This window comes from Gobius niger (assembly GCF_951799975.1).
Source record: "Gobius niger genome assembly, chromosome: 6".
Classification (NCBI taxonomy): domain Eukaryota; kingdom Metazoa; phylum Chordata; class Actinopteri; order Gobiiformes; family Gobiidae; genus Gobius; species Gobius niger.
The window spans coordinates 13,915,502-13,943,197 of NC_136857.1; the positions used below are offsets into that span (position 1 = coordinate 13,915,502).

At 44.5% G+C, this 27,696-nt stretch overlaps 1 protein-coding gene across 1 annotated transcript; it reads right to left on the reverse strand.

Moving 5' to 3' along the window:
* Nucleotides 1-2,024: 2,024 nt before the first annotated feature.
* acvr1ba (activin A receptor type 1Ba) lies at nt 2,025-26,961 on the reverse strand. Its single transcript, XM_079558533.1, has 9 exons — nt 26,788-26,961; nt 5,312-5,548; nt 4,710-4,967; nt 4,042-4,272; nt 3,799-3,966; nt 3,547-3,703; nt 3,328-3,452; nt 3,121-3,251; nt 2,025-3,033 (listed from the first exon to the last, which is right to left on the reverse strand). The coding sequence occupies exons 1-9, from the start codon at nt 26,849-26,851 to the stop codon at nt 2,908-2,910; spliced, it is 1,497 nt and encodes a 498-aa protein (XP_079414659.1). The 5' UTR covers nt 26,852-26,961; the 3' UTR covers nt 2,025-2,907.
* Nucleotides 26,962-27,696: the final 735 nt, after the last annotated feature.

The following is a 27,696-nucleotide window of genomic DNA, read 5'->3' on the forward strand; positions in this document are numbered from 1 at the left end:
AATAAAATGCATTTTAAATAAATTTATAAATGGATTCCTTCTGAGGGAAAAAGGGGGGGAGGGGGATAATTGACCTAAGCACTTGATGAGGGACAAATGTTTGCCTCTGTTAAGACGCATCAAACTGCCTATGAAATCCTTTGAAACAATCTAAGGTGCGGGATGATTTTTCTCTAGTAAAGACTGGGCTCCAATTGGTTCAAGCTCATGCACCAGTTTTTACAAACACTGATCTTCACACATGTTAGCAGGCCCTGGGGAAAATGAAAGAATTAAAAAATATTTATATTATCTTTGACTACAGTATATTTGCAGCAGATGCAGTCCTCTTGCGAGTAACTTTCTGCTGCTTTCTGTGCAAAAAAAAAAAAAAAGAGTATAAAGTATTACTGCTTTCCCCACAATATCTTCTTATTTACAGATCTTTTTCTCTGTTTTGCTTTTTATCAGGAGATATCACAGCAAAAGAGTCGAGAATATTTCACTGCTTCTCTTATGTGTTAATTTACCTTTGAGGTTGGATAATGGCACTTTTTAGTTCTGTAATGAAAAATAAATCTACCTCGTTTGTGCTGAATGTTGGAACTTTTTAGTTTCACATGCACCGGTCCCGCTTTGATTGAACATGGGGTGGTAAGCAAGGACATTTTACAACGTCAATGTACAATGTTTTGCTTGATCACAAGGCAATCTTTCCATTTAGATGCAGGCTGAGCCTCCCAAAATTATGTACATATTGCATTGTCCATAACATAAGTAGGCTTTTTTTAAACTCAGGTAAAATTTAAACTTTTGTAAAAATACATAAATAAATCATCATCTTGGGAGCCACAGGAGTTGCCCTTGGACTCCTTTTTTAGCTCTAGTTTTATAATTCTTTGCCCTGTCAAAAAAGTACTCCATCACCGCACCCAAGTACCCTCTGGAGCAGATGTGGGACATCACATGACATCAATGGGGTAGAAGCTGGGGTGGGGTGCCACTCCCTGCCACCCCTCTAGATCCGTCCCGCTCCGTCCTTGGCTTTGTTAAATGTTAAATGTAATGTTACATGAACAACCCAGTCGTTTATGTAGACGTTTGTCAATGATCAAGTGAAAAGAGCTTAGGAAAAATGAATTTATTGTGTATCACCTATGTACAAACTGACAGTGATCTCGAAACATGTTTGACGGTTTTATGCCCAAAAGCAACAAAAATAAATCACAGACATGAGAGTTGGAAAATTTTGGTTACAAAACATCAGCATCCCCCCCTTTCACACTCCCGTTTTCTGCCCACGTAACAGCAGCTTTATCTCTGGGTTCTTTTGCCTTTTGGACCTGAACAATCGCAAACCTGGATAAAGATGAACAGAAATGAAGTTCACCTCTTCTTTAGTGCAGAGGAGCCAGTGTTTCGAGACATGCAAATGGGTACTTAAAACTGGCGACTATGACTTAACAGTACATAGCCCAATTATGTCTCGTAATCTCATCTGCAAATATATCAAAATTATAAAACCCATGCAGACAGAAATGTACAGCATCTCAGCCTTTCCAACTACATTAGATCAGCAGTAGTTGCCTTGAATAATGAGTAAAATACCGATCGGCAGTGTCGGGATTCAAAACGACTTGCTCCCAAATATTCCAGTGTCAATGAGATGTTATCCCAGAAGACAATAAAAAGGGAAAACAAAAAAATATAATGACAGACATTGCAGGAAAATCATCTGGGCAGGTCAGTAGTACCACCGTATCTCCAAATGAGAAGTCACGCAAGTAAATCCAGCAGATGATCACAGATTTCAAAAACAATTATTCGAGAGTACCGCTCAAGCAATATCACTTCCCACACTTATGCTTGTGGCACAAAAAGAAAAAAAGAACACAAGAGGTTATAGTATATACAAATCATATGTACCCATCGTCAGTAGTGTCTCATGTACAAATAAAAAAAAAAACACAAAATGATTAAAAAGGCTTAGTTAATTGCTTTTTTTTCTCTCATACACTTATATGCTCCATGTGCATGATACCTGTCGCCATCGGGTTTAAGTGAAACTATTGAAAAATGAAGACATCGGGACTGATACAAAAGTACAATTCATACAGTATCACAACTTGGGCATGTCATCTCACAGTGTTCAAGAAATAAAATATAAAAAAAAAAACAATAAATAAAACTCAACCGTCCTGTAATCCCTGCCACATTTTTAGACTTAAAAACACCAGGACTCGGAGCACATCCATGGTCACGATACCTGCAATATGAAAAAAAGGGTCTCACACATTGAGAAGGAAGCTATAATAAGAAGAGTGCAACTAATTACTGTCCGTAGGATATTCAAAAGAAGCACAATCGGGCGGCTCATGCTTAAGGTACATAGTCGAGTAACTGTCTATTGAACTACAGCCTATACCAAGACACATGCTATAGCAGTCCTGACACCTTTTACACAGACAACTACAGTTTGCTTCAGCCCCTCCCGCTAGCTCGTGGCCACGAAATGCAATGGGGGAAGAAAAAAAAAAAGTCAAAATCAAACGTGTTTTTGGACGAGAAAATCCCCAAAGATGATTCAGAGAGGTACAAAAACATTAAGTCCATTCACCAATGTCCAGTAATTCAAATCCTGCCATGACAAAACGAAAAAAAAAAAAAAAACAACAGTAGTGATTCTGTAGTGGCCGATGAAGAAGGGGTTGAAGGGAAGAGAACACATTTTGGGGGACGTCCGGAGAAGAAGGTGACTTTCAGTAGTTTTGGCTAAAAAAGGTGAGGTAGGCCTGGTCACAACTCGGAGTGTGGCTTTCGTAAAACTGGCAGGCTTTATCATGTAGAGTCTGACTTCAGCAGTAGTGTTTGTTTTTCCTATGGGAGTGTCGAGAGGTTGTGCGTCTCCAGCGCGTTTTCTATGCAGTTTCACATCTTAACGTCCTCCTCTACGCTGAGCTGAGACAGAGTTTTCTTAATGCGCAGAGCGGTCAGTCGGGCGGCTCCGTTGGCGTACCAGCACTCCCTCATGATCTTGCCCATAACGCGTAACGACTAAATGGGGGAAAGAAAGCAAACATCAGTCTTGTACACTTGAGCCTGTGGGTTACGGAACGTGTAAAACCGCAGCAGTCTACAGACCTCATAGCTCTGCCACCAGTTGGGCACGTTCGGCCGTAGTTTCTGGTCGCACACCACTTTCCTCATTTCTTCTATGGACGGGTCGGAGGGCACGAGGTCGTAGTATGGAAGCTGGTACTCTTCATGAATACCTACACAGCACACAGGGTAAATACTAGTACATGCTGTAAATCAGTGAAAATGCATTTAGATGGTGGCTGGACTCACCTCCAGCATTGCAACGCCGCGCAATCTCCCAGTAGACAAGTCCCAGTGCGTAGATGTCCGCACATTTGAAAGAATCAAAGTGTTTCATGTTTATGGTTTCATCCAAGACCTCTGGAGCCATATATCTGGAGGAGGAAGTGATTAGGTACAAATGGTTATGTCAGACACAGGATACAGTTTCATAGTATTGACTGGCCTGTAATGTTACAGAAACCTTACCTCTTGGTCCCCACACGCTGGTTTGGAGCTATATCAATTGTGTCTGTGATGGACTCGTGACGAACTGCCAAACCAAGATCAGCTATGGCGCACATGCCATTCTTCTTTACCAAGATATTTTTAGATTTGAGATCTCTGTGAGCGATGCCAGGTTTGCCTGTGTTGACACAATGAAAACATAAACAGATGATTAATGCTGAATACAAGTGTAAGACTCGTAGTATTAGCTTTTTTATAGGAGGAAATCCTCACCCTGAGTGCCAAGGATTTCCATGTGAAGATGTGCCAGGCCGCTGGCAGCCGACAGGGACAGCTTTATCATCCCCTCTATAGTCACCGAGTAACGGTTCAGATAGTCAAAGAGTGAGCCGTGCTCATGATAGTCTGACACCAACCACAGCTGGGTCCATGTGCCATTGTCTGAAAGAGCAACACAGAAACATTAGATTTGAACAAAAATACAGCACAAAACAATAAAATGTCTATACCATTTACCTTTATTGTCTGCTGCAATGAACCCCAGAATGTTTTCGTGCCGCAGCATGATTGTCTGGTAGATTTCTGCCTCTCTGAACCAGGAGCGCTCCTCTCTGGAGGAGAAGATCTTCACAGCCACATCTCCTCCTCTCCACTTCCCTCTCCACACCTCACCAAACCGACCCTTCCCAATGATCTCCTGAAGCACGATTGTCCTGGCCACTGTCCGCTGCACAAACAGAGGTAGGCCTGCAGGGGGCAGCGGAGGAACAGTAATGTTAGATTAAAAGGCAGAGGGACAGGCACCATTTGATGTAAAGATGCAGTGACAAACAAAATCAGTATTTCTATACATTTTGGACTTTGTTTGCTTTGGAATGTTGACTCTGTTTTAACAGCTGCTGATTCACCAATTCCCAAAACTGCTTCAACTTTATATGCACAAGATTAGGTGAAAATTACCGGGACAATAAAACCGGTGAAGTCATGATGCAGTTATGCCCCCCTGCCACAGGAGCTTCTCCCCCACTGTGTTGCTCATTAAGATTTCTGTTTGCAGCCGTGTTTTCCCCAAACAAACCCAGAAGGTTCCTAACCTCGCACTGTGAGCACAATGGCACATAGCTAATAATCGTTGCAGTTGCGATAACAACCTAACTTTAAACTCGTAAATGTTTGAGCCTGACCTGAGCCGGAGCCTGACGTGGACATATCGTAGATGAGGTCCTGCAGAGTCTTGTCCTTGGCCAGGTACAGGTGCTCACAGGACGGGTCCTCTACCTCCAGCCGCTGCCGGTGGTTGTAGGCCCTTTGATGATACTGGAACAGGAACACTCCCACCATCAGAAGCACACACAGCAGGAACACCGGCCCTGCGATCACAGCCACCAGCTCCACCGGGCCCCATGAGCTGCCACTGCCCGACCAGCCCGCCTTGGTAGGAACTACAAAGGAAAACAATCATCAAGTCAACAGACGCAGCTAAAATAATAATGAAGGACATTTTCAATTCTGTTCCAACAACCATTTAGTGTCCGTCAGTAGTATAAGTACTGTACTATAGAAACTATTGGGGTTCTTGTTAACGCCAAACAATTGTCACAGTAAAACCTGAAGGGGATTTCCCATCATTTTCAAATAGATGCAAATGTATAATGCTCCTTATTGGGTGCAGGTTTGGTTTAGGCACAGAAGAGATTAAAGCACTCATTTGAAACGGAGGGTAATTGTTAAACGCATTAACAAAGCGTCAGAGCGCTCTTGTCTAGAGTGACGGCTGTGGACTCACCAGGGACTTTGAGGTCGAGGCTGTTGCAGTAGTCGCTGTAGCAGCAGTGTGTGTTGAGCAGGCCCTCGGCGCTGAGGCAGTAGAAGGGCTGACCGGGCGGCACTAGATTGTCCCGGTTTATACAGATGCGCACGTGCTGCTCCTTGCCCTGGATGTAGTACGTGGAGGCCATGCAGGCGCCGTCCGTCTCACACTCAAAGCCATTCTTCTCACAGTTCGTGCAGTTACAACGCAGGGCTAAGAGGAAGACAGAGGGAAATCACGGTCAATTATTCTGATTGCATCCTATAGGGGGCGACATAACCCAATAACCCCAATGATATGCTCTCTATACAGTTACAGAGCTTGCAGACAAGAGTTCAGACAGGCAGGAAACAGGATCCACCACTGCAGATGAACCCAAACACACAGAGAGGAGGCGGCGCTGCCTGCAGGGACCAGACAGCACAGTGAAACCTAACCAGAACCCGAGCCCACTGCGGCACTCTGCCCCGTACGCGCCTGTGTCTCCTCCACTGCACAATAATCGCCAAATAATCCTTATCGCAAGAATCCCTGAAATAGACTTTTTTTTTAGAGTGAATGTAATGAAGAGTTTTGAAAAAGGAAGACTACAATGTTTTTCCTTCATTTCTCTAAGGACTTACAATTAGTACCAGCCCTACTCTGCGGTCCTCTGTCCCCTACGCTCCTGAAACCCCCTCCTGGTTTCCCCGTCCCGTCTCATAATATGCTCCTGTCCCCTCCATCTTATTCACGCCAGCACTGTAAAATTAATGAGACAGGAGATATAGTGAACACGGCTCACTCCAGCACAGGGGCCTATTATAGCCGACACAAAGGACGTCCCGCTGTTCAGTCGTAAAACCATAGTGGTCGATTTGACACATTGAAATGAGGACTGAAATGAAGTGGGTAACTGTATAGTTTGAGTTATTAAAAAGTCCTTTTTCCATATGCAGACTAGAACAGGACTGAAAATTGCAATTTTAATGATCCGAGGAACTTCGGGCTTTGGGAGACTAGAAAGACTAGAAATAAAGTGAGTTTATGTTTTTAAAAAGGCAAGATTCTTTAATGAGTATTCACTTAAAGCAGTACTAAGTACCTCATGCCCCTAGAGGCCATAAGCACCACTGCAGGTGTCGTAGCATGTTGCGGTGTTTTACTCATTAATTGTCCGTTAGAGTAAATACTACACAGACAGAAAAGACAAAGGGAGAAGGAGATTATACATGCAACTATACAATGGAGATCATTTTTTTCACTCAAACTTGGCTGTAAATACTGTTTAAGTAGCGCTAGCCCGCAGTTAGCTTCTTCTTCATGATGCCATTAGTCTATATTGCATCTCCGACCCGGTGAGAGCGAAGTTGCAATTTTGGTTTTCTGGCCAGAGACACCGGGGGAGATAATCATCCAATCAATCATCCCATCAACACTTGTATTACCCCCAGGGGGACTACGAAAAGGATTTATTTAGGTAAACAAGTTACTTAGTACTGCTTTAAAAACATGCATTTCAGAACATAAACTCCCGGGTTGACAAGTTTTAGACAAGACTCCATAGAAACAGGTACTGCAGGTACCTAAATAATCGCAGTCTATGTGATTTGCTAATTGTTTTGACTGTCTTCACTCATTAACACACAATCTACTTTAGAGTTAAAGCTCTAAGCCTTTAAATGTGCCAAACTTCGTCAAGCTGCACAACCTTGGGACAGCGAACAGCAAACTGATTCAATTTAGCCCCAAATGCAATTTCCACCACTGCACACATGCTTTTCATTTGGTGTAGGTCCAACACAAAAAATGCCTCCTCTGCCACGGTCTTGGCCGGTCTGCCCTGGGACAGCGAGTTCACGTGGGAAAGTGCGGGAAGTGTAAGTGAACAGCGGTAAATGAGAAACACTGCCGTGATGACAGAGCGTGAATGAAGCGTGACAGGCTCGGAGCCGATTCGCACTCTCTAACAAACGTGGGACCACTCAGGACTAATCTCTGTGGAAGACGAGACCAATGTAGCAATAACGTGCCCAGGAGGAGGCCCAAAGCACAGAGAAGTTTCAATCCTGATTTCACACAAAAAGAAGATCAGTAGCAGTGTGTGCCTCAGAGAACTGAAAGAATTGGGAGGAAAAAGGAGGATTTTGTCACTAATCTGCAATGTCTTTTCCCAAGGATCCCCACTGACTCAAACTAAAACGTGTCATAGTAGAGCTATGCAAACAAAAAAGTTATGAGTAAAATCCTGCAACGGCCGATTAAGGGCTTTCACATGTTCAGGAAAGTACCGTCCAATGGTGGGACAGACATTTTGATGAACCCTTTTTAGAAACTTCAAATCAGAACAGTTTTTTAACAAATGTGCACGAGAAACACAAGAAACTGCTCTGGTTAATGGCAAAACTGCAAGCACGACTCTGAACATTCATGCACCAAATTGTGACACAGAGGGTGCCAAGTCTTAAGTAAAAATCTTCTTCAGTGGGTTTTGTCACAATTATGTGACTCATCAAGTAACCAGTAACTAACCACCCAATTCTTGATCTTGATGAAAAGAGCCGCTGTTAAAGGAATAGGCCACCGTTTTTAAACACTGAGATATGTTGTTACCTTAGTTTAGACGAGTTGACATGTAGCTATCTGGTCTTTATACGTGTGCGCTCACTCACGTAAATGGATCACAGAGAAAAAGGGGAACTATATTTCAAGGAGAAGTAATATTACTACGCCTTGCAATATAGTTCCCCTTTTTATCCACTTAGAAAATCGACACGTTTCATTTTCTGTGACTTGGATACTTGGATTGGGTACAGGCTCATTTAACGATATTTAAGTAAGGAAAACGTGGAAGGGCCTGGTCGCTTCCAACTTCACCTCCGTTTCCATCCATAGATGAGAAGAGGATAGGCTGGATGCCAACGCCGTCTGTTTACATGTCTGAGGGCACATGTAAAGACCAGAAATGTACATATCAACTTGTCTAAGCTGAGGTAAGAACATATCTCGGTATTTAAAAACAGTGGCCTATTCCTTTAAAAGAGGACGACACTGAAATAAAAGGAAAACAAAAAAGGGCCACTTTCTTTCAATGTAGTCTTCGTCACTGCCTGACGAAGGCCACTGGCTGAAACGTTGCATTAATAAAAGAACACTGGTGTTGCAAGTATACAGTGTGCGAGAGATTTTTCCTTTTCTATATTTGGCCTTTATGCCTTCTCTTACGCACCTGTTTAAAACAAAGGAGATGTGCGAAGTAAACCTTCTTTAAAAGTAATTACTTAAAAGTGGTATTTGTAAGAAAAAGGACAATGTTAGAGTCAAAATAAACCTAAAATTCTCCCAAAGCAACACATTTTTACTGAAAAATATAGCTTTTCCTGTAAAAAATTGTGTTACATTTTCCCCTTTTTTCAATCTGAAATAGTTCCAAGTACCCCCTGCTAGGTCCTCGAGTACCCCCAGGGGTCCCCGTACCCCTGGTTGGGAAACACTGTACTACAGGATTCATTAAAGTATTGGTCCCGGAAAAAAAATAAACCGTACACAGCTTTAGAACTGGATGACACAAGAGTCAAGAAGTTGAGAAAAATGTAGTAAAGTCGTGATCAGACCAATGCCTTCATTTTGTAACTTGGTGGATTTTCCTTTACAGTGTCTAACTCATGCACAGCAGAATTACAAACTTTACCAAAAAGGCCATGACGCAGCTATAAAAATCCACACAGGACCCAGGATTACAACATCCACATGCAACATTCAAGAGTCCGAAACCACAGAGCATGGTGTCATAAGGGTGGCGGTTTTCTCCAACAGTAACGGGAGGAAGCAGACATGTCCACTCATTTTCAGTCCCTTCCCTGCCTCGTCTCAACAGGAGGCGAGCGGGCGAGTGGCAGGAACTCACCATGGAGGGCATCCAAACTGGAGTTGGCCCTTTCAGAGGAATTTCCTGCAGATCACACAGAGGTGAAGCCGCCAGAGGTCCATAATGAGAGAAAAACAACTCTGTGCCCCGAGCGCTGCAGCTTTAATAGCAGCAAATTGTTTTGAGGTAAATAAAAAGGATGACATCAGTGGGTTACGGTGCCAGACGCCTGCACTCATGTAATTCAAACTGCCCCCCCTGCACCGCGCTCTAAACAGGACTGATGTTACTGGTTCTGAGCCAAACAAATCAATTCTTTGAGAGGAAGAGTCTAGACAGAAGCCATTTTGATCAAAGTATCTCAAAGTAAGAGTGATGTTTTAACAAACTGCTGAGGGAGAGGGTTTCTCCACACCGTGCTCACGTTACAAACAAAACGTCTGGGGGACTTTGTCTCCCTCATCTTCACCGTGAGTTTTCATGAGCCGCTTTAAGGACTTCAAGTATCCATCGCCACACCGCAAGAGCAGACACAGCAGCATGAGGCGCTATATCATAGACTGTGCGTGAGGAGACAGATGGTGCACAGACACGGCTCACAAAAGGAACTAAACATGGCCCAGATCACACTCGGTTCCTCTCGGGAGGCCGCCGAGGTTTGTGGTGCACCAAAAGTTTGGCTTGTGGCAAACAAACCGTTTCTCTAAAGACCACCTTCCTGCAACGTGACCAAATGTGAAACACTGGGTTTGAACAGGTCATGCATGATTTTGTCAAGATGTCCGAACTTGTGTTGAATTTGTGAAATAAGTTTAGGCTTAAAAATCTGTAAGAATGAAGAATAAAAGTCAACTGTGCAGATTAGTAATATTGTTTTGTAAAGCTAGTGGAGTAAAGTCCTTCAAAAAAAGCCACTGGTCAATCAACCTTTTCATACACTGTATTCAGGCTTTCGAAAGTCAACATACATCTAAACGCAAGAGCCTCTCCAAACACACAGGATGGCTTTTACAAAATGAGCAACTCGAGTTTGTCCAGTGCTTGACAATCCAACACAGGCGAGAGTGCAGAGGCTGGAGTGAGTGGTTTCGGAGTGAACTCGCTGCTTGTATCCACATAATTGGTGGTCTTACACTGGTCCTTTGTGTGGAGATTAAGACGACATGAGGAGGGATTGGACCAGCTCAGAGGGGAGTGTGTGGGGGGTGCACTTGGGGCCGGAGCAGCGTGGGGGGAGGGGGACCCTGCGGTGACAGGACAGCGAGGGTTACCGGTGTTTTGGGGGTCTGCTGCCGTCGTTCTGAGCCAGACGGGAGGTGGGAGGGGCTGGTCCCAAACTGTGCAATGGAACAATACTGCAGGGAGGAGGGTGAATGAGTGCGGCGTCCACAAACACGCACCCCTCTAGGCGCGAGGGGGCGAGCTAAAGTGACCAGCTGCGATCGTCATTAAAACCCAGTCTAGACTTTGACTTATGGGGGGGTCCCACAGGAAAAGGGAGGAGGAGAAAGGGCGAGAGAAATATGGCGGCTGCCAGTGTCAAGTTCCTTTCATTCCTGTTCAAGTTGGGGCAGGAAACGCAGACTAAATGAGTGAAGGAGGGATTAATGAAACAATGTTGCCAAAACCAGAGTTGTCTTACGTCAGACGTGAAATGAAAACCGCAGCACAGTCAGTGCAAACAGATTTAGATTATTTTGAGTCGGGACAGTGTGTGGCAATCGATGTATGAAACACATTGTAGCATAGGCTGTGTCCATGTTATTCTAGATTTTGATCTCAGAATTTCAGACTAAAGTCACGTGAAAATACAACTATCAGATTGACTTTTTTCTGAGAATTACCAAAAGATTACCCACTTATGTTGAACATTAGAACTTTGGGGGTTGGGTCCACAAAATGACCATTAATCGTCAGGGGGGGAAAGCTGACAACAATCAAGCGTTTGTGATTGAATAATTCCACCACTTTTTCATTTGTGTCAGTTTGTCTCTCATCTGGAAAGACGCAGTACTATGCAGAGATATTAACGATTAGGGCTACACCAAATTAAACTTAGATTTAAGATTTATGTTTTAAATTAAGATTTAGCACAGGCAGCACATTTTATACACCGACTGCTAAACTAATTTATAATCACATGCATTTCAGAACATTGTTTGTTTGTCAGAACATTGTTCGTTTGTAGACAGAATAATAAACCAAATAGGTTTAATTGCCGTTGTCAGGAATTTTTAATTGGTGCAATTTGCAACATGAAGCAAACTCATGAGTCTTTATTGGCATGCAAAAAACAAAAACAAAATAAAAAATAAATAAATAATAAGATATCGTACAATTTGTTAAACTCTGATTATAGAAAAAAATACACAATATACACACACATGTGAATGTGCACAAAAGCACAAAAGGAAGCAGATGTGAAAGACTTCCAAATGATTGGAATACTTTGTTGATACATTTACAGTTGTGCTCAAAAGGTTTACACACCCTGGCCGAATGTTTTATTTTTTGACAATTTTTAAAAGAATATGAACAATACGTTTTTTTTTCACTCAGTGATTAAATTACTGGGCTGTTTTGCATGAACTGCACATTTAAACTCTCCCCAATGATATTGAGGTCAGGAGACTGAGATGGCACTAACGGGACCTTCACTGTATTCTGCTGGATCCAGTGACATTAGCGAAACACCTCCATATTTCACAGTAGGTATGGTGCTCTTTTTTGTTGTCATCAAGGCCTACGATGAAATTCTGCCAGGGCATGTAAACCTTTGAGCACAACTGTAAAAGCCTGTCCCCGTAATGATAAACTTGAGGCCCTTTAGAATGTTATGATGTCACATGAACCCGACCTATTTCCGTAAGTTGTCCCGTTCACTAGCTCACACAAATAGTCACGTGATCATTCAGACGCTGCAGGCGAGGCGTGTGGAGTGCAGTAGGCTGTCTGAGGGGGGGGGATAGAAAGAAACAGAACTATTGCAACATATGCTCGAGAAATGATTACAGCCATCAATGAACGCAGTGTCCAGAAATGCAAAGGCCCACCCCCGGTCACAAATGGTCTGGTCTATGGAAAACACTACAGCGGGTGGGTTACACAAACTGCGTGGGCTTCTGCAGACAGACTCCGCACCATTACCAAAATGTACTGGCTGAAATTAGATCCATACAGATGCCAGACTGAGAGCTGATCAAGACAAGGAGACGCCACTAGACACACACACAGACGCACACACACATCACTACAGCTATGGCCTGATCAATGCTGAGGGAGAGGAGCAAAGTCATTACCTGCGTCTGCATCTCAGGGTCGGGTTACTCATCTGATTTTGAGCGGAGGTCTTTGGGGATACGAGATGCCTCTTCAAAACTCTCTCTGAAAACCACTGCCCCCTCCCCCTAGGCTACGGCTCATCCTGTCTACTGTCTGCCGTCTGCACCGCCGCCGCCGCGTCCCGGGACGGATCAGGTGTGGGGCAAGGACTGTGGGGCTAGACAAGTGGAAGTAATGAAGTACAAATACTCAAATTACTCAGGACTAAATATGTCTTTTGGTGGATTTTTTTTTTTCAGTGGAGAGAGTGAACTTTACCGGCAATAAAAGCCAGTGAGTGTGTTTCTGATGCAATTAATCCACCCTGCAGCCCTGTTTCAAATCCTTTCATTCATTTTCACATTGTATTATGGCCAAAAAGTTTCAGTCAGGATGATTTCTTTTTTATTTCATCAACACATTTTTCTTCCACCTCTGATCTGACATTCAAAGACTTCAACACTAGCTCCAGTGTGTTGTTCCTGCGCCGTGTAAGCTAATATAGCCGCCATGTGACTGGATTAAAAGCCCTTTAGAGGCATTAGCAGATCAGAAGTACGTGCTTACTTATAGTTTGATCGGAGAGATGCAGGCATGTGGGTAACTTTACACTGTTTTATTCAAACCACCCCGTAAGCTGCTGCTGCTGCTGCTGCTGCTGCTGCTTGTTCACGGCAACATCCAACTGGGAAGGAGCTTAGTTTGTCGGGATATGTTGCACTTTGTAAATGTGTTGTTTGGAGTTTTAGCTGTGGCGGTGACTTTAGCGATAAACAGCACAACTTTACCGAGAGCCAGATTCTTTTAAACAGAGAGCTTTTTCATGACAAACCCTCGAGTCTCCCGCGGCATGCAATTTTCATACCGCGCTGTGAAACACTTAAAGGGACTATACGACGGTGTATAAAAATGTTTAAATTATGTATTTTCCTCCCCCTACATGTTCCAACAATGTCTTAATGTGTAGAATGAGCTCAAACCTATTCACCACAACTGCCTCTAAAATCCTGCACTGTCACTCAAAACAGTGTTACTTAGGGTCCGAATTGCCGTCATGCACAGGCTTTAATATAGAAGGTGCAGTTACATGTATGACCTAAGGTGGCAGTAGTGAGTATAAAATGGCTAACTTGCATCTAGCCCCTTTAAGTAATCCAAATGAACAAGTACGATCCACCAGGGAACAAGGGCTTGATTTAACCTCTTGACCCCAACCTGGACAGAGCACACTTTCTCCAGTTTGTATTTACCCAAAACTAAAAGTAAAAAAATATGAATATAGCGTTACGGATGAAAACGTAACAAAAAGCGACAAAACCCCCCAAAAAAACACAGAAAAGCAGAACCGCCGGAACATATTCTGGTTAGCTGGTGCTGAGGGACAAAAAAAGAAAAACACCCTCAGCACCCTGGGTTCCCACGGCTTAGCGGAAAAGCAACAAAAATGCGACAAAAACAAAAAAGGCAATGAAAAAAACACAAAAAAACGACTAAAATGCAACAAAAACAGCAATGAAAAAGTATCAAAAAACGAAAAAAAAACCAAAAGCGACAAAAAAGATGAAAACATGACAAAAGCGCATAAAAAAAATGCCAATGTGACGACAAAATAACGGTGACTTTTGCAGGTCTTCGCTTTCAAATCAAGCAGTACACTGTAGCTCTCCAGTCGAGAAGCGGATAGATTTGGGTAAAGCCGAACTGGAGAAAATGCGCTCGGTTAAGGCGGGGGTAAGAGGTTAACCAACACATATTAAAGTTGTCAAAAAGACAATAAAACAACACAGAAAAACAGAACCCTCACGTAAAAACTAATTTGAGCAGACATTACTCGACTCCTTTCTCTCAGCACGGCCCTTCCCCCTGCAGTATAACAACAACATGGTGAAATCAAAGAAACTCTTATTTTATGATGAAAGAAGATTAGAAACGTCTCAGTCCAGGGTGATTGCATTGCATAGCACTACCACATCATTGAACGTATTGATGTCAGCTTACAAATAGAGTTTCTTTAGTTGGTGCCAAGTTTGTCCTTAGTATTGAAAAATCAGGTGTGAACCTTTAGGACTAAGACGCCGATACCGTACTAGTGAGGCAAATCCTCGCCCCGTAATTATTGGAAAAGCCTTGATAACGGCAGGGCGCACTTGTGAGGAGGAGGAGGAGGAGGAGAATAATGAGGCCGAGCAGGTTTGATCCACATTCCGCTGCGGCCCAAAACCAAATCAAACAGAGCCACGTAATGGCAGCAGGGTGTCGGGTTCTGCCCTATAGCTCTCACCACCCAGCGGATCGTCTGCTCCCGACTGCGACGTCAACAACCCTGCGCCCTGTCCGACGACTGCCACTGGAGCAGACAGTTACAGCAGTTCATCGACACCCTATAGCAGCGTTTTTTGTATTATTTAGAGACAATTTGTGTTTGATTTTGTTCTCTTTTCCATGTTAGGACTACTTTAGCCATGGTTTAATCCAATTTTTTTGACCTAATATATTCCAGATTAGACCAGATCCAGCCAGTATTTGTTGGTAGTTGTACTTTTCTAGGCTAGTGTAACTCAAATGTTTTGGGATTTAGGGATTTAGGCTGTGGCACGGTTCGACTGGACACTCCGACTATTTGCTGCCTGTCTCTCCCCACACATCAGCCCGTTTCACACTACACTGACTATGTCCAGTAAAGCCTATACCTAAAAAAACAAAACAATAGACATTACAACAATTCACTTAAATATTGACCATTGTTTTTAGTAGTTTTTTTTAGTTACATTTACTCCCTACAAACGAGGCGTCCGAGATGAATGGCGCAGACTCCGATTGGACGGTAATTGGTGGGGCATTGAAGGGTTGTTCTCAGTGGTCAAACATCAGTAATGAGGAGAGGGTCAGGCGGAGGGTACACTGTCTGCTGCTCAGACAATTAGGGCCCATAGCTCCGGGGCAACGCGGGTCATTAACAACAGAAGCCCACAGACCTCATCCCGGCTGGACCTTTAACCACTTTGTAAGCGCAGTGGGGTCTGTGCAATGCTAGAAAATGGGATTTGGAAGCTTGCTTAATATGGGACGAACATGTGTTTTTACTTATCTGACTTATTTGCAACGTAGATTTGGTTTATGTTCAGCTTAATTGGATGACTTTCTCAAATGAAACAAGCCGTATATATCAAGATGAAACAAAAAGACACAAAATGGCAGGTGGCCTTGAAAAGAATTACATGCAGCAGTGAAACTCGTCGCTAAATGACACCTCCCCCTGGCTTTAACAAACATATTCTATCATTATTTTTGCTGCAACTCTCACAAAGCTAATTGTTTACCTAAAAGAAACAGGCCTCGACAACTACAAAAGGAAAACAGTGCTTTCTCTTGAATCAGAGCCAGCTGGACCTCCCTCTCTCTCTCTCACTCCTTCCCTCTCTCACTAAAGTGCACACCTTTGAACCCAATAAGGTTCACGGTTTACCTTGTACATTCCCTGGCTCTGATCTGAGGGGCAGGTGCGCACACGTCTCGCTGCAAAAAGGAGCCGCCGTTTCCTCCTCGTGAACTCGCTCGCACCAGATTCAATATTAAACCGCACTCGCAGTCAAAAGATCGGGTGCAAACAAAAGAGAAGGGGGGACTCCGTCGTTTCCAGTCGTCCAGTGTCAGAGATAGCGACACCGGCGGAAACCGAGACGAGTGAGAGTACAGGGGTCAAGTTAGAGCGGCTTGCAGATCGAAAGCAGATGTGGGTCGGGGGCCCAAACGCAGGTCATCACAACATCCAGCAAAATGCGCAAAAATGACATCTTATCAACACCATGACTGCACACCACCACTACACAGAATGACATTTTAATGATTCTAATGCAGGGAGGGAAACCATTCTGGAGCAGTGCGTGGAATAATGCACTTTGAATTGCGTCCACATTCACCCTTTCTGAAACACGGGCCATAGTGGATATAGTGTAGGGCCAGGTCTTTAGAACAGAGCGAAAAGGGAAAATGGGGCGAAGTCAAGTCAGGGACGCGCCCTGCCTCACGGCGCTTGGGCCAACAGGCCTATATCACATTGCCACTGCCGAGAGTGAAGGCTGCGTCACACACAGAGGCATGTAAGCACCAGTGACGGATGATGCTTTTGAGGTCAACAACACGTGACACAAGCGGCACCAAAACAGAGGAGCCGTTTGTCGCCGTCCTGCAGACTCGAGAAGAGGGGCCTGTGTGAGCGGACTTCTGGTCTGGTCTGGTTTTAGGCATTCTCTGTGTAATCCATTAGATAGAGCCAAGGGTCTAAAGCCGACTTGTGGCCCCCTCTCTCTCCACAATTGGCCCCGACCAGCTGGACTAACCCATCAGGGCCCTGTCTGCTCCACCCCTCCCCCCTCACAGTCTACTGACAGAGAAACCAACAAACTGGACACTCAGGTGTGATCACCGCTCACAACTTCTTCTGGTAAACACGGCTTCCGGTCAAATCCTACACGCCGAGGGTTCATTGATGATTCAGTTCATATCCAACAACAAAAAACAACAACATAAAAACATAAATGGGACACACTCAATTCTATGCAACTAAGCAGCCTCTAGATGAATATTTTGAAAGCATTCATTGTAGATGATTCGAGTAAAAATGCAATTTACGGTGTGGTCATGTCATCTCTTTATCATTTGGAGTTAATGTATAATTTAGGTTCATTTTGAATGCCCAGCTTTACAGTCATTGAACAGGCTGCAAACAAATGAGAGATAACAGATCAAATTGTCCATGACATTGTAATAAAAACATGCGACACAAACACCCTAATGCAGAGCTCAGTCATGGCTAAACATCAACAACAATGTATTTAAGGCAGGCAAATGGAAAAGCCAAGTTCAGCGGAGCAGATGCCCATTTGAATGTGGAGCTGGCCGTCAGCTGCTCCAGCAGACGGGCTGAAGCGGCCGAGGACAGGCGCCTCAAAAGACCCCGCATGCCACATTTCCATCACAATGAACCCAGACTTCAACTCTGACTCCTGTCTGGACCGACTCAATGCTCGGCTGTTTTCACCGTGTGCCAGCATTCACTTTTCAGCCGAGGGGCCACTGAGCAACCTTTTCACAGCTCACAAATGGAAATCAGTGAAGGAGCTGCCACCGTTTTCCCCCCAAATACACATTTCAGAGAGAGAAAATAAACAAACAAGGGCAAGCCAGCATTCACAGACTACGCTCTCTCTCATTGGCAGGATGGAAATGTGTGGCCACAGCATGTGAATAAACTGTAAGTGACCACATCGCAGCCAGCTATCATTACAGGGACTTGCACCAGGCAATACAGCGATAAGCCCTCACAAGCCGAGAGCGGATTGTTTTGTAAATATGTTGGTCGCGGAGAGATAACTTAAAGAAACAACAGCGCCTGCACTCAGCGCCAGAAATATCACAGAAACTAAGTGTTAAGAAACGGGTATTATCTAATTAAATGAAAACCAATTGAACTTTAGATACATGGTTGGTAGTTTCTCAAAGCTTTAGCTGAAACCAGACACAAACAACCACCATGTTGTTGTTGTGGTTGCGCTACTTTACGCCGCTCAAGTGACTGCGGTAAAGTGGCCCGCCACTTCCAAACCCACGGTAAAGTGGCCCACACTTGAAAAGATGTTGCGCCTTTTGCCGGTTACTTACGGTAATAGCAGATTTCCTCGTCGTACAGCTTGCCTTTTCCGTGCAATTTCGCTATGAATAAAGTTGTGATAATCACTCTTTTGTAGCTAATGATGTGTGTTCATTAATTTAGGGAAATAGAGTTGCGCGCACGCGCGCGTTTGTCTGTGTGCGCGCGCGCGGTGACCAGCGTGTATTGAGAATATAGGGAACTATAAAATAATATAAGCTTTGATATTCATCTTCATTGTCTTTTATTCCCTACTTCATGCAGTTTTATTATTATTATTATTATTATTAAAAGATTATAAATATTATAATCATTTTGACAGGGCACCAAGGACGCTCCAAATGGAACAAAATTCAGGTTTTCAAAAATTATTAAAAAAAAATCCTTAAGAGGTTTGCAACTAGTTTCACTGCAGACGTGGCCTCAGTGCTGCCCCCTATCGCCCTGCCAAAACAAAATCCACTTTTACTGTGGAAATCTGAAGAAAACTTAGGTTGAAAAAGGCCAAAATGGAACAAATTTCAGGTTTTCAAAAATTCTTTAAAAAAAATCCTTAAGAGGTTTGCAACTAATTTCACTGCAGCCATGGCCTCAGTGCTGCCCTCTATCGCCCTGTTGAAACAAAGTCCACTTTTACTGTGGAAATATGAAGAAAACTGAGGTTGAAAAAGGCCAACATGGAACAAATTTCAGGTTTTCAAAAATTCTTTAAAAAAAATCCTTGAGAGGTTTGCAACTAGTCTCACTGCAGACATGGCCTCAGTGCTGCCCTCTATCGCCCTGCCAAAACCAAGTCCACTTTTACTGTGGAAATCCGAAGAAAACTGAGGTTGAAAAAGGCAAAAATGGAACAAATTTCAGGTTTTCAAAAATGCTTTTAAAAAAATCCTTAAGAGGTTTGCAACTAGTTTCACTGCAGCCATGGCCTCAGTGCTGCCCTCTATCACCCTGTTGAAACCAAGTCCACTTTTACTGTGGAAATCTGAAGAAAACTGAGGTTGAAAAAGGCAAAAATGGAACAAATTTCAGGTTTTCAAAAATGCTTTTTAAAAAATCCTTAAGAGGTTTGCAACTAGTTTCACTGCAGACATGGCCTCAGTGCTGCCCCCTATCGCCCTGCCAAAACCAAGTCCACTTTTACTGTGGAAATTTGAAGAAAACTTAGGTTGAAAAAGGCCAAAATGGAATAAAATTCAGTTTTTCAAAAAATGTTTAAAAAAAATCCTTGAGAGGTTTGCAACTAATTTCACTGCAGAAATTTCACTCAGTGCTGCCCCCTATCGCCCTGCCAAAACAAAATCCACTTTTACTGTGGAAATCTGAAGAAAACTGAGGTTGAAAAAGGCAAAAATGGAACAAATTTCAGGTTTTCAAAAATGCTTTTAAAAAAATCCTTAAGAGGTTTGCAACTAATTTCACTGCAGCCATGGCCTCAGTGCTGCCCTCTATCACCCTGTTGAAACCAAGTCCACTTTTACTGTGGAAATATGAAGAAAACTGAGGTTGAAAAAGGCCAAAATGGAACAAATTTCAGGTTTTCAAAAATTATTTAAAAAAAATCCTTGAGAGGTTTGCAACTAGTCTCACTGCAGACATGGCCTCAGTGCTGCCCCCTATCGCCCTGCCAAAACCAAGTCCACTTTTACTGTGGAAATCCGAAGAAAACTGAGGTTGAAAAAAGCCAAAATGGAACAAAGAACAATTTTTCAAAAATTCTTTAAAAAAAATCCTTAAGAGGTTTGCAACTAGTTTCACTGCAGCCATGGCCTCAGTGCTGCCCTCTATCACCCTGTTGAAACCAAGTCCACTTTTACTGTGGAAATCTGAAGAAAACTGAGGTTGAAAAAGGCCAAAATGGAACAAATTTCAGGTTTTCAAAAATTCTTTAAAAAAAATCCTTGAGAGGTTTGCAACTAGTCTCACTGCAGACATGGCCTCAGTGCTGCCCCCTATCGCCCTGCCAAAACCAAGTCCACTTTACTGTGGAAATCCGAAGAAAACTGAGGTTGAAAAAGGCCAAAATGGAACAAAGAACAATTTTTCAAAAATTCTTTAAAAAAAATCCTTAAGAGGTTTGCAACTAGTTTCACTGCAGCCATGGCCTCAGTGCTGCCCCCTATCGCCCTGCCAAAACAAAATCCACTTTTACTGTGGAAATCTGAAGAAAACCAAATTAATTATCCCACTCCTACCCTCCCTCCACTGGCTCCCAGTCCATCCATCCATTTTCTTCCACTCTTCCGTTTCCAGGTCGTGATCACATTGCACCAGCCCCCTATGGCCTCCTGCAGGAATGGGTCCACGGAAGGACGGCCTCATGATTCAAACCGGCCTGTTGGTCTCTCATAAGGGGCTCCCAGTCCGCTTTTGTGTTTTTTTTTTAAATTTGGACATTTGTTTTTGAGACGTCGCCCAGCATGGCGCAGCCGGGGCCCCACCCTGGAGCCAGACTTGGGGTTGGGGCCCGAACGCGAGCGTCTGGTGGCCGGGCCTCTGCCCACGGGGCCCAGCCCGGGCACAGCCCCAAGGGACGACATGGGCCCGCCCTCCTGTGGACCCACCACCCACAGAGGGATCCGTAGGTTTCGGGTGCAGAGAGGACTGCGTGGCAGTCAGAGGCAGGTGCCTCGACGACCTGGTCCGCCTGCGCAGCTTCTGGCGTTCGGGACATGGAACGTCACTTCACTCCTGGAGAGAGGCTGGACTCTCCATTTTTCTTGTTGCCCGCAGGGAGAGGCGGCGGGCTGGGGTGGATTTGCTCATAGCCCCCCAGCTCAGCCGTCACGTGTTGGAGTTCACCCCGGTGAACGAGAGGGTCGCATCCCTAGGCCTTCGGGTTGGGGACAGGTCTCTCACCGGTGTCTCGGCCTACGGGCCCAACATCGGTGCAGAGTACCCGGCCTTCTTGGAGTCCCTGGGAGGAGTACGAGATGGTGCTCCGACTGGGGACTCCATTGTTCTACTGGGGGACTTCAACGTCCACGTGGGTAACGACAGTGAGACCTGGATGGGAGTGATTGGGAGGAACGGCCTCCCCGATCTGAACCCGAGTGGTGTTCTGTTCCGCTGGCGGGGGAGGAAGCCAGTCAGACCTGGCAGGCCCAAACGTGTTGTGAGGGTCTGCTGGGAACGCCTGGCGGATCCCTCTGTCAGTGGGGTCTTCAACTCTCACCCAGATTCCGAAGGAGGCTGGGGACATGGAGTCCGAGTGGACCATGTTCTCCTCCTCCTTTGTCGATGCGGCTGCTCGTAGATGTGGCCGTAATGTCTCTGGTGCCTGTCGTGGCGGCAATCCCCGAACCCGGTGGTGGCGCCCGGAAGTAAGGGATGCCGTCAAGCTGAAGAAGGAGTCCTACCTGGCCTTGTTGGCTTGTGGGACTCCTGAGGCAGCTGAGAGGTACCGGCAGGCCAAGCGTGCTGCAGCTCGGGCGGTTGCGGAGGCTAAAACTCTGGTCTGGGAGGAGTTCGGGGAGGCCATGGAGGAGATTCTGGCAAACCATCCGGTGCCTCAGGAGGGGGAAGCTGTGCTTCACCAACACTGTTTACAGTACGGGTGGGGGGCTGCTGCCCTCGACTGGGGATGTCGTGGGGCGGGGGTAGGAGTACTTTGAGGATCTCCTCAATCCCACCGTCACGTCTTCCGATGAGGAAGCAGAGGCTGGGGACTCGGAGGTGGGGGTCGCCCATCACCCAAGCTGAAGTCACCGGGGTGGTGAGAAAGCTCCTTGGTGGCTCCGGGGGTGGATGAGATGGAGAGATGACCTTAAGTCTCTGGATGTTGTAGGACTGTCTTGGCTGACACGTCTCTGCAGCATCGCGTGGCGGTCGGGGACAGTGCCCCTGGATTGGCAGACCGGGGTGGTGGTCCCTCTCTTTAAAAAGGGGGATCGGAGGGTGTGCTCCAAATACAGAGGGATCACACTCCTCAGCCTCCCCGGTAAGGTCTACTCCAGGGTGCTGGAGAGGAGGATCCGGCCGATAGTTGAACCTTGGATCCAGGAGGAACAATGCGGTTTTCGTCCTGGTCGTGGCACACTGGACCAGCTCTATACCCTTCATCGAGTGCTCGAGGGTTCGTGGGAGTACGACCAACCAATCCATATGTGTTTTGTGGATCTGAAGAAAGCGTTCGACCGTGTCCCTCGTGGTGCCCTGTGGGGGGTGCTCCGGGAGTATGGGGTCCGGGGCCCTCTGCTAAGGGCTGTCCGTTCCCTGTATGACCGCAGCAGGAGCTTGGTTCGCATTGCCGGCAGTAAGTCAGACCTGTTCCCGGTGCGTGTTGGTCTCCGACAGGGCTGCCCTTTGTCACCGGTTATGTTCACTACCTTTATTGACAGAATTTCAAGGCGCAGCCAGGGGCCGGAGGGTGTCCGGTTTGGGAGCCTCAGGATCTCATCTCTGCTGTTTGCAGACGATGTTCTGATGGCTTCAACAAATCAGGACCTTCAGCTGCCCTGGGGCGGTTTGCAGCCGAGTGTGTAGCGGCCGGGATGAGGATCAGCACCTCCAAATCTGAGGCCATGGTTCTCCACCAGAAAAAGCGGAGGAGCTCGGAGTAGAGTCGCTGCTCCTTCACGTCGAAAGAAGCCAGCTGAGGTGGCTAGGGCATCTGTTCCGGATGCCTCCTGGCCGCCTCCAGGAATGTCTTATTAGGACAAGGCCTCGTGGTAGGCCTAGGGCACGCTGGCGGGACTATGTCTCCAAGCTGGCCTGGTGTCGCCTCGGGGTCAGAACAGCTGGAGGAGGTGTGTGTGGATCGCGACGTCTGGGCATCTCTGCTGAGACTGCTGCCCCCGCGACCCGCCCCCCCCCCCCCCCGGACAAAGCGGAAGAAAATGGATGGATGGCATTTGGTTTTTAAGTCTCTTCATGGACATGCTCCTCACCATCTGTCTTAGTTTCTGGACGTCTACCATCCAAGCAGAGCTCCTCATATGGTATTCGATGTCCCCAAGTATATAAGCAGTAGGGGGATTGTGCTTTAAGTGTGGCAGTACCAAAACTGTGAACCTCACTCCCAGTCAAACTGTGAGTCATCACTGACTTGCTGTTGTTTAAGTGTAGACTAAAGGCCTTTTGTGTCAATTATGACCATGTTTGAACTCCATGTTTTGAACTTGATAGGGGGCAGCACTGAGGCCATGACTGCAGTGAAAGATCTTGCACAGCTTCTTTTAATATGTTTTAATATGATGCCAAATTTGTCATTTTATGTCCATTATGACCATGTTTGAACTTAATTTACTCCCAATTTCTGCAGTAAAAGTGGCTGGTCTGTTGCAGGTGGGTAGGGGGCAGCACTGAGGCCATGGCTGCAGTGAAATTAGTTGCAAACCTCTCAAGGATTTTTTTTAAACATTTTTTGAAAAACTGAATTTTGTTCCATTTTGGCCATTTTCAACCTCGGTTTTCTTTAGATTTCCACAGTAAAAGTGGACTTGGTTTCAACAGGGCGATAGAGGGCAGCACTGAGGTCATGTCTGCAGTGAAATTAGTTGCAAACCTCTTATGGATTTTTTAAAATAATTTTTGAAAAACAGATTTTTTTTCCATTTTGGCCTTTATCAACCTGTTTTCTTAAAATTCCACAGTAAAAGTGGACTTGGTTTTGGCAGGGCGATAGGGGGCAGCACTGAGGCCATGGCTGCAGTGAAATTAGTTGCAAACCTCTCAAGAATTTTTTTTAAACATTTTTTGAAAAACTGATTTTTTTTCCATTTTGGCCTTTTTCAACCTAAGTTTTCTTCATATTTCCACAGTAAAAGTGGATTTTGTTTTGGCAGGGCGATAGGGGGCAGCACTGAGGCCATGGCTGCAGTGAAACTAGTTGCAAACCTCTCAAGGATTTTTTTTAAACATTTTTTGAAAAACTGAATTTTATTCCATTTTGGCCTTTTTCAACCTAAGTTTTATTCAGATTTCCACAGTAAAAGTGGACTTGGTTTTGGCAGGGCGATAGGGGGCAGCACTGAGGCCATGGCTGCAGTGAAATTAGTTGCAAACCTCTCAAGAATTTTTTTTAAACATTTTTTGAAAAACGGATTTTTTTTCCATTTTGGCCTTTTTCAACCTAAGTTTTCTTCATATTTCCACAGTAAAAGTGGATTTTGTTTTGGCAGGGCGATAGGGGGCAGCACTGAGGCCATGGCTGCAGTGAAACTAGTTGCAAACCTCTTAAAGATTTGTTTTAAAGAATTTTTGAAAACCTGAAATTTGTTCCATTTAGGCCTTTTTCAACCTCAGTTTTCTTCAGATTTCCACAGTAAAAGTGGATTTTGTTTTGGCAGGGCGATAGGGGGCAGCACTGAGGCCATGGCTGCAGTGAAACTAGTTGCAAACCTCTCAAGGATTTTTTTTAAACATTTTTTGAAAAACTGAATTTTATTCCATTTTGGCCTTTTTCAACCTCAGTTTTCTTCAGATTTCCACAGTAAAAGTGGATTTTGTTTTGGCAGGGCGATAGGGGGCAGCAGTGAGGCCATGTCTGCAGTGAAATTAGTTGCAAACCTCTTAAGGTTTTTTTTTTAAGAATTTTTGAAAAACTGTTCTTTGTTCCATTTTGGCCTTTTTCAACCTAAGTTTTATTCAGATTTCCACAGTAAAAGTGGACTTGGTTTTGGCAGGGCGATAGGGGGCAGCACTGAGGCCATGGCTGCAGTGAAATTAGTTGCAAACCTCTTAAGGTTTTTTTTTTAAGAATTTTTGAAAAACTGTTCTTTGTTCCATTTTGGCCTTTTTCAACCTAAGTTTTCTTCATATTTCCACAGTAAAAGTGGATTTTGTTTTGGCAGGGCGATAGGGGGCAGCACTGAGGCCATGGCTGCAGTGAAACTAGTTGCAAACCTCTTAAAGATTTGTTTTAAAGAATTTTTGAAAACCTGAAATTTGTTCCATTTAGGCCTTTTTCAACCTCAGTTTTCTTCAGATTTCCACAGTAAAAGTGGATTTTGTTTTGGCAGGGCGATAGGGGGCAGCACTGAGGCCATGGCTGCAGTGAAACTAGTTGCAAACCTCTCAAGGATTTTTTTTAAACATTTTTTGAAAAACTGAATTTTATTCCATTTTGGCCTTTTTCAACCTCAGTTTTCTTCATATTTCCACAGTAAAAGTGGACTTGGTTTTGGCAGGGCGATAGGGGGCAGCACTGAGGCCATGGCTGCAGTGAAATTAGTTGCAAACCTTTTAAGGATTTTTTTTAAAGAATTTTTGAAAAACTGAATTTTATTCCATTTTGGCCTTTTTCAACCTCAGTTTTCTTCAGATTTCCACAGTAAAAGTGGATTTTGTTTTGGCAGGGCGATAGGGGGCAGCACTGAGGCCATGTCTGCAGTGAAATTAGTTGCAAACCTCTTAAGGTTTTTTTTTAAAGAATTTTTGAAAAACTGTTCTTTGTTCCATTTTGGCCTTTTTCAACCTAAGTTTTATTCAGATTTCCACAGTAAAAGTGGACTTGGTTTTGGCAGGGTGATAGAGGGCAGCACTGAGGCCATGTCTGCAGTGAAATTAGTTGCAAACCTCTCAAGGATTTTTTTTAAAGAATTTTTGAAAACCTGAAATTTGTTCCATTTTGGCCTTTTTCAACCTCAGTTTTCTTCATATTTCCACAGTAAAAGTGGACTTTGTTTCAACAGGGTGATAGAGGGCAGCACTGAGGCCATGGCTGCAGTGAAATTAGTTGCAAACCTCTTAAGGTTTTTTTTTAAATATTTTTTGAAAAACTGTTCTTTTTTCCATTTTGGCCTTTTTCAACCTCAGTTTTATTCAGATTTCCACAGTAAAAGTGGACTTGGTTTTGGCAGGGCGATAGGGGGCAGCACTGAGGCCATGTCTGCATTGAAATTAGTTGCAAACCTCTTAAGGATTTTTTTTAAAGAATTTTTGAAAACCTGAATTTTGTTCCATTTGGAGCGTCCTTGGTGCCCTGTCAAAATGATTATAATATTTATAATCTTTTATTAATAATAATAATAATAATAATAAAACTGCATGAAGTAGGGAATAAAAGACAATGAAGATGAATATCAAAGCTTATATTATTTTATAGTTCCCTATATTCTCAATACACGCTGGTCATCTGTCCGTGCCGTCACGTGACCACTACTGTGGTAGAAATATGAAGTTATAGCCACCGCGCGCGCGCACACAAACAAACAAACGCGCGCGTGCGCGCAACTCTATTTCCCTAAATTAATGAACACACATCATTAGATACAAAAGAGTGATGATCACAACTTTATTCATAGCGAAATTACACGGAAAAGGCAAGCTGTACGACGAGGAAATCTGCTATTACCGTAAGTAACCGGCAAAAGGCGCAACATCTTTTCAAGTGTGGGCCACTTTACCGTGGGTTTGGAAGTGGCGGGCCACTTTACCGCAGTGCTCAAGTGCGGGCAGGCAAAACGCGTCGCTTTGTACCCGTGTAGAAATGCTGCGCGATCATGGTAAGGCGAACTATACAACTAGCACATTAAAAGGTCCGAAGAGCACTGTTTTGAGGTCAACGCTAGCTAGACTCTGCTAGCCAAATCCCTACGCCGCCGCCGCCGCCGCCGCGCCATGACGCGCAGCGACAACAGGCGATGCCCAGTCCAGGAAAACAGAGACAAAGAGGTGCCAGTATCAACAACTTACCATCACCGACAGCGATCAACCCGAAAAGGGCCGACAGCGCTAAGGCAGTGCGTTTCAAAGCCATTTCTTCTGAATTCCCATCTCTCCACGGTGAAAAGCGAAGTAAGTCGTTATCAAGAGCAGCTACACAACCACAGTCCGACCGCACACACCACGCACCGCCAGTCAGCCAGGCAGGCGAGTGACGTCTTTAAAGGGGTGTGAAGGGGAGGGCCGCCCGATGCACGTCCTCAGCAGGTCAGGGGCTGGCTTCATTTCCATTCTAACCCTTTAGAACACATCTCAGCTTCCTCATAAAAAAACACATCAAAGCTGAAGGACGCAGAAGAGCAAAGGCAGATGTGGTTTAAACATGTTTTTTTTTCGTGAATTCCTTGAAGTGAGTTCTCTTTGTGACCCCATACTGTAGGAAATGTGTCATGTGGCGTGTACGTTTTTGTGGTTGTGTTTATTTAATTTAGTCAAAGCTGGTGCACTTGGATCGCTCTTGTAGCTAAAAAATAATAAGAAGTCAAAATTACAGTGAGATAAGAACTACATTATGATTCAACAAAAGGTTGCTCAAGACTCAAATCTAATTCCCACTGAAACATTCCTTTATTATGTAAAAGCATTTGGCCTTTTGTTGTGGTTTTACATGCAACATTTGAAACGGTTTTTTTTCCTCTAAAGGCCAATCTTTTCCTTCTTCACCAGGACAAACTTATAAAAGGCACTTGAAATGAAAACAGCCATGAGATAAGTTTGTGAAGACTCTTCAGAAATTATCCATGTTGTTGAGAATTTTCACATGCCGTCAACTGGACTGGGTTGGTTCTATCAAGAATATTCAATTCTGCCACAGCCAGAAGATGAATCAAAACTAAAGTTAGACTGATATAATGCTGTTGCAGGGAAAGACTCCTCAAC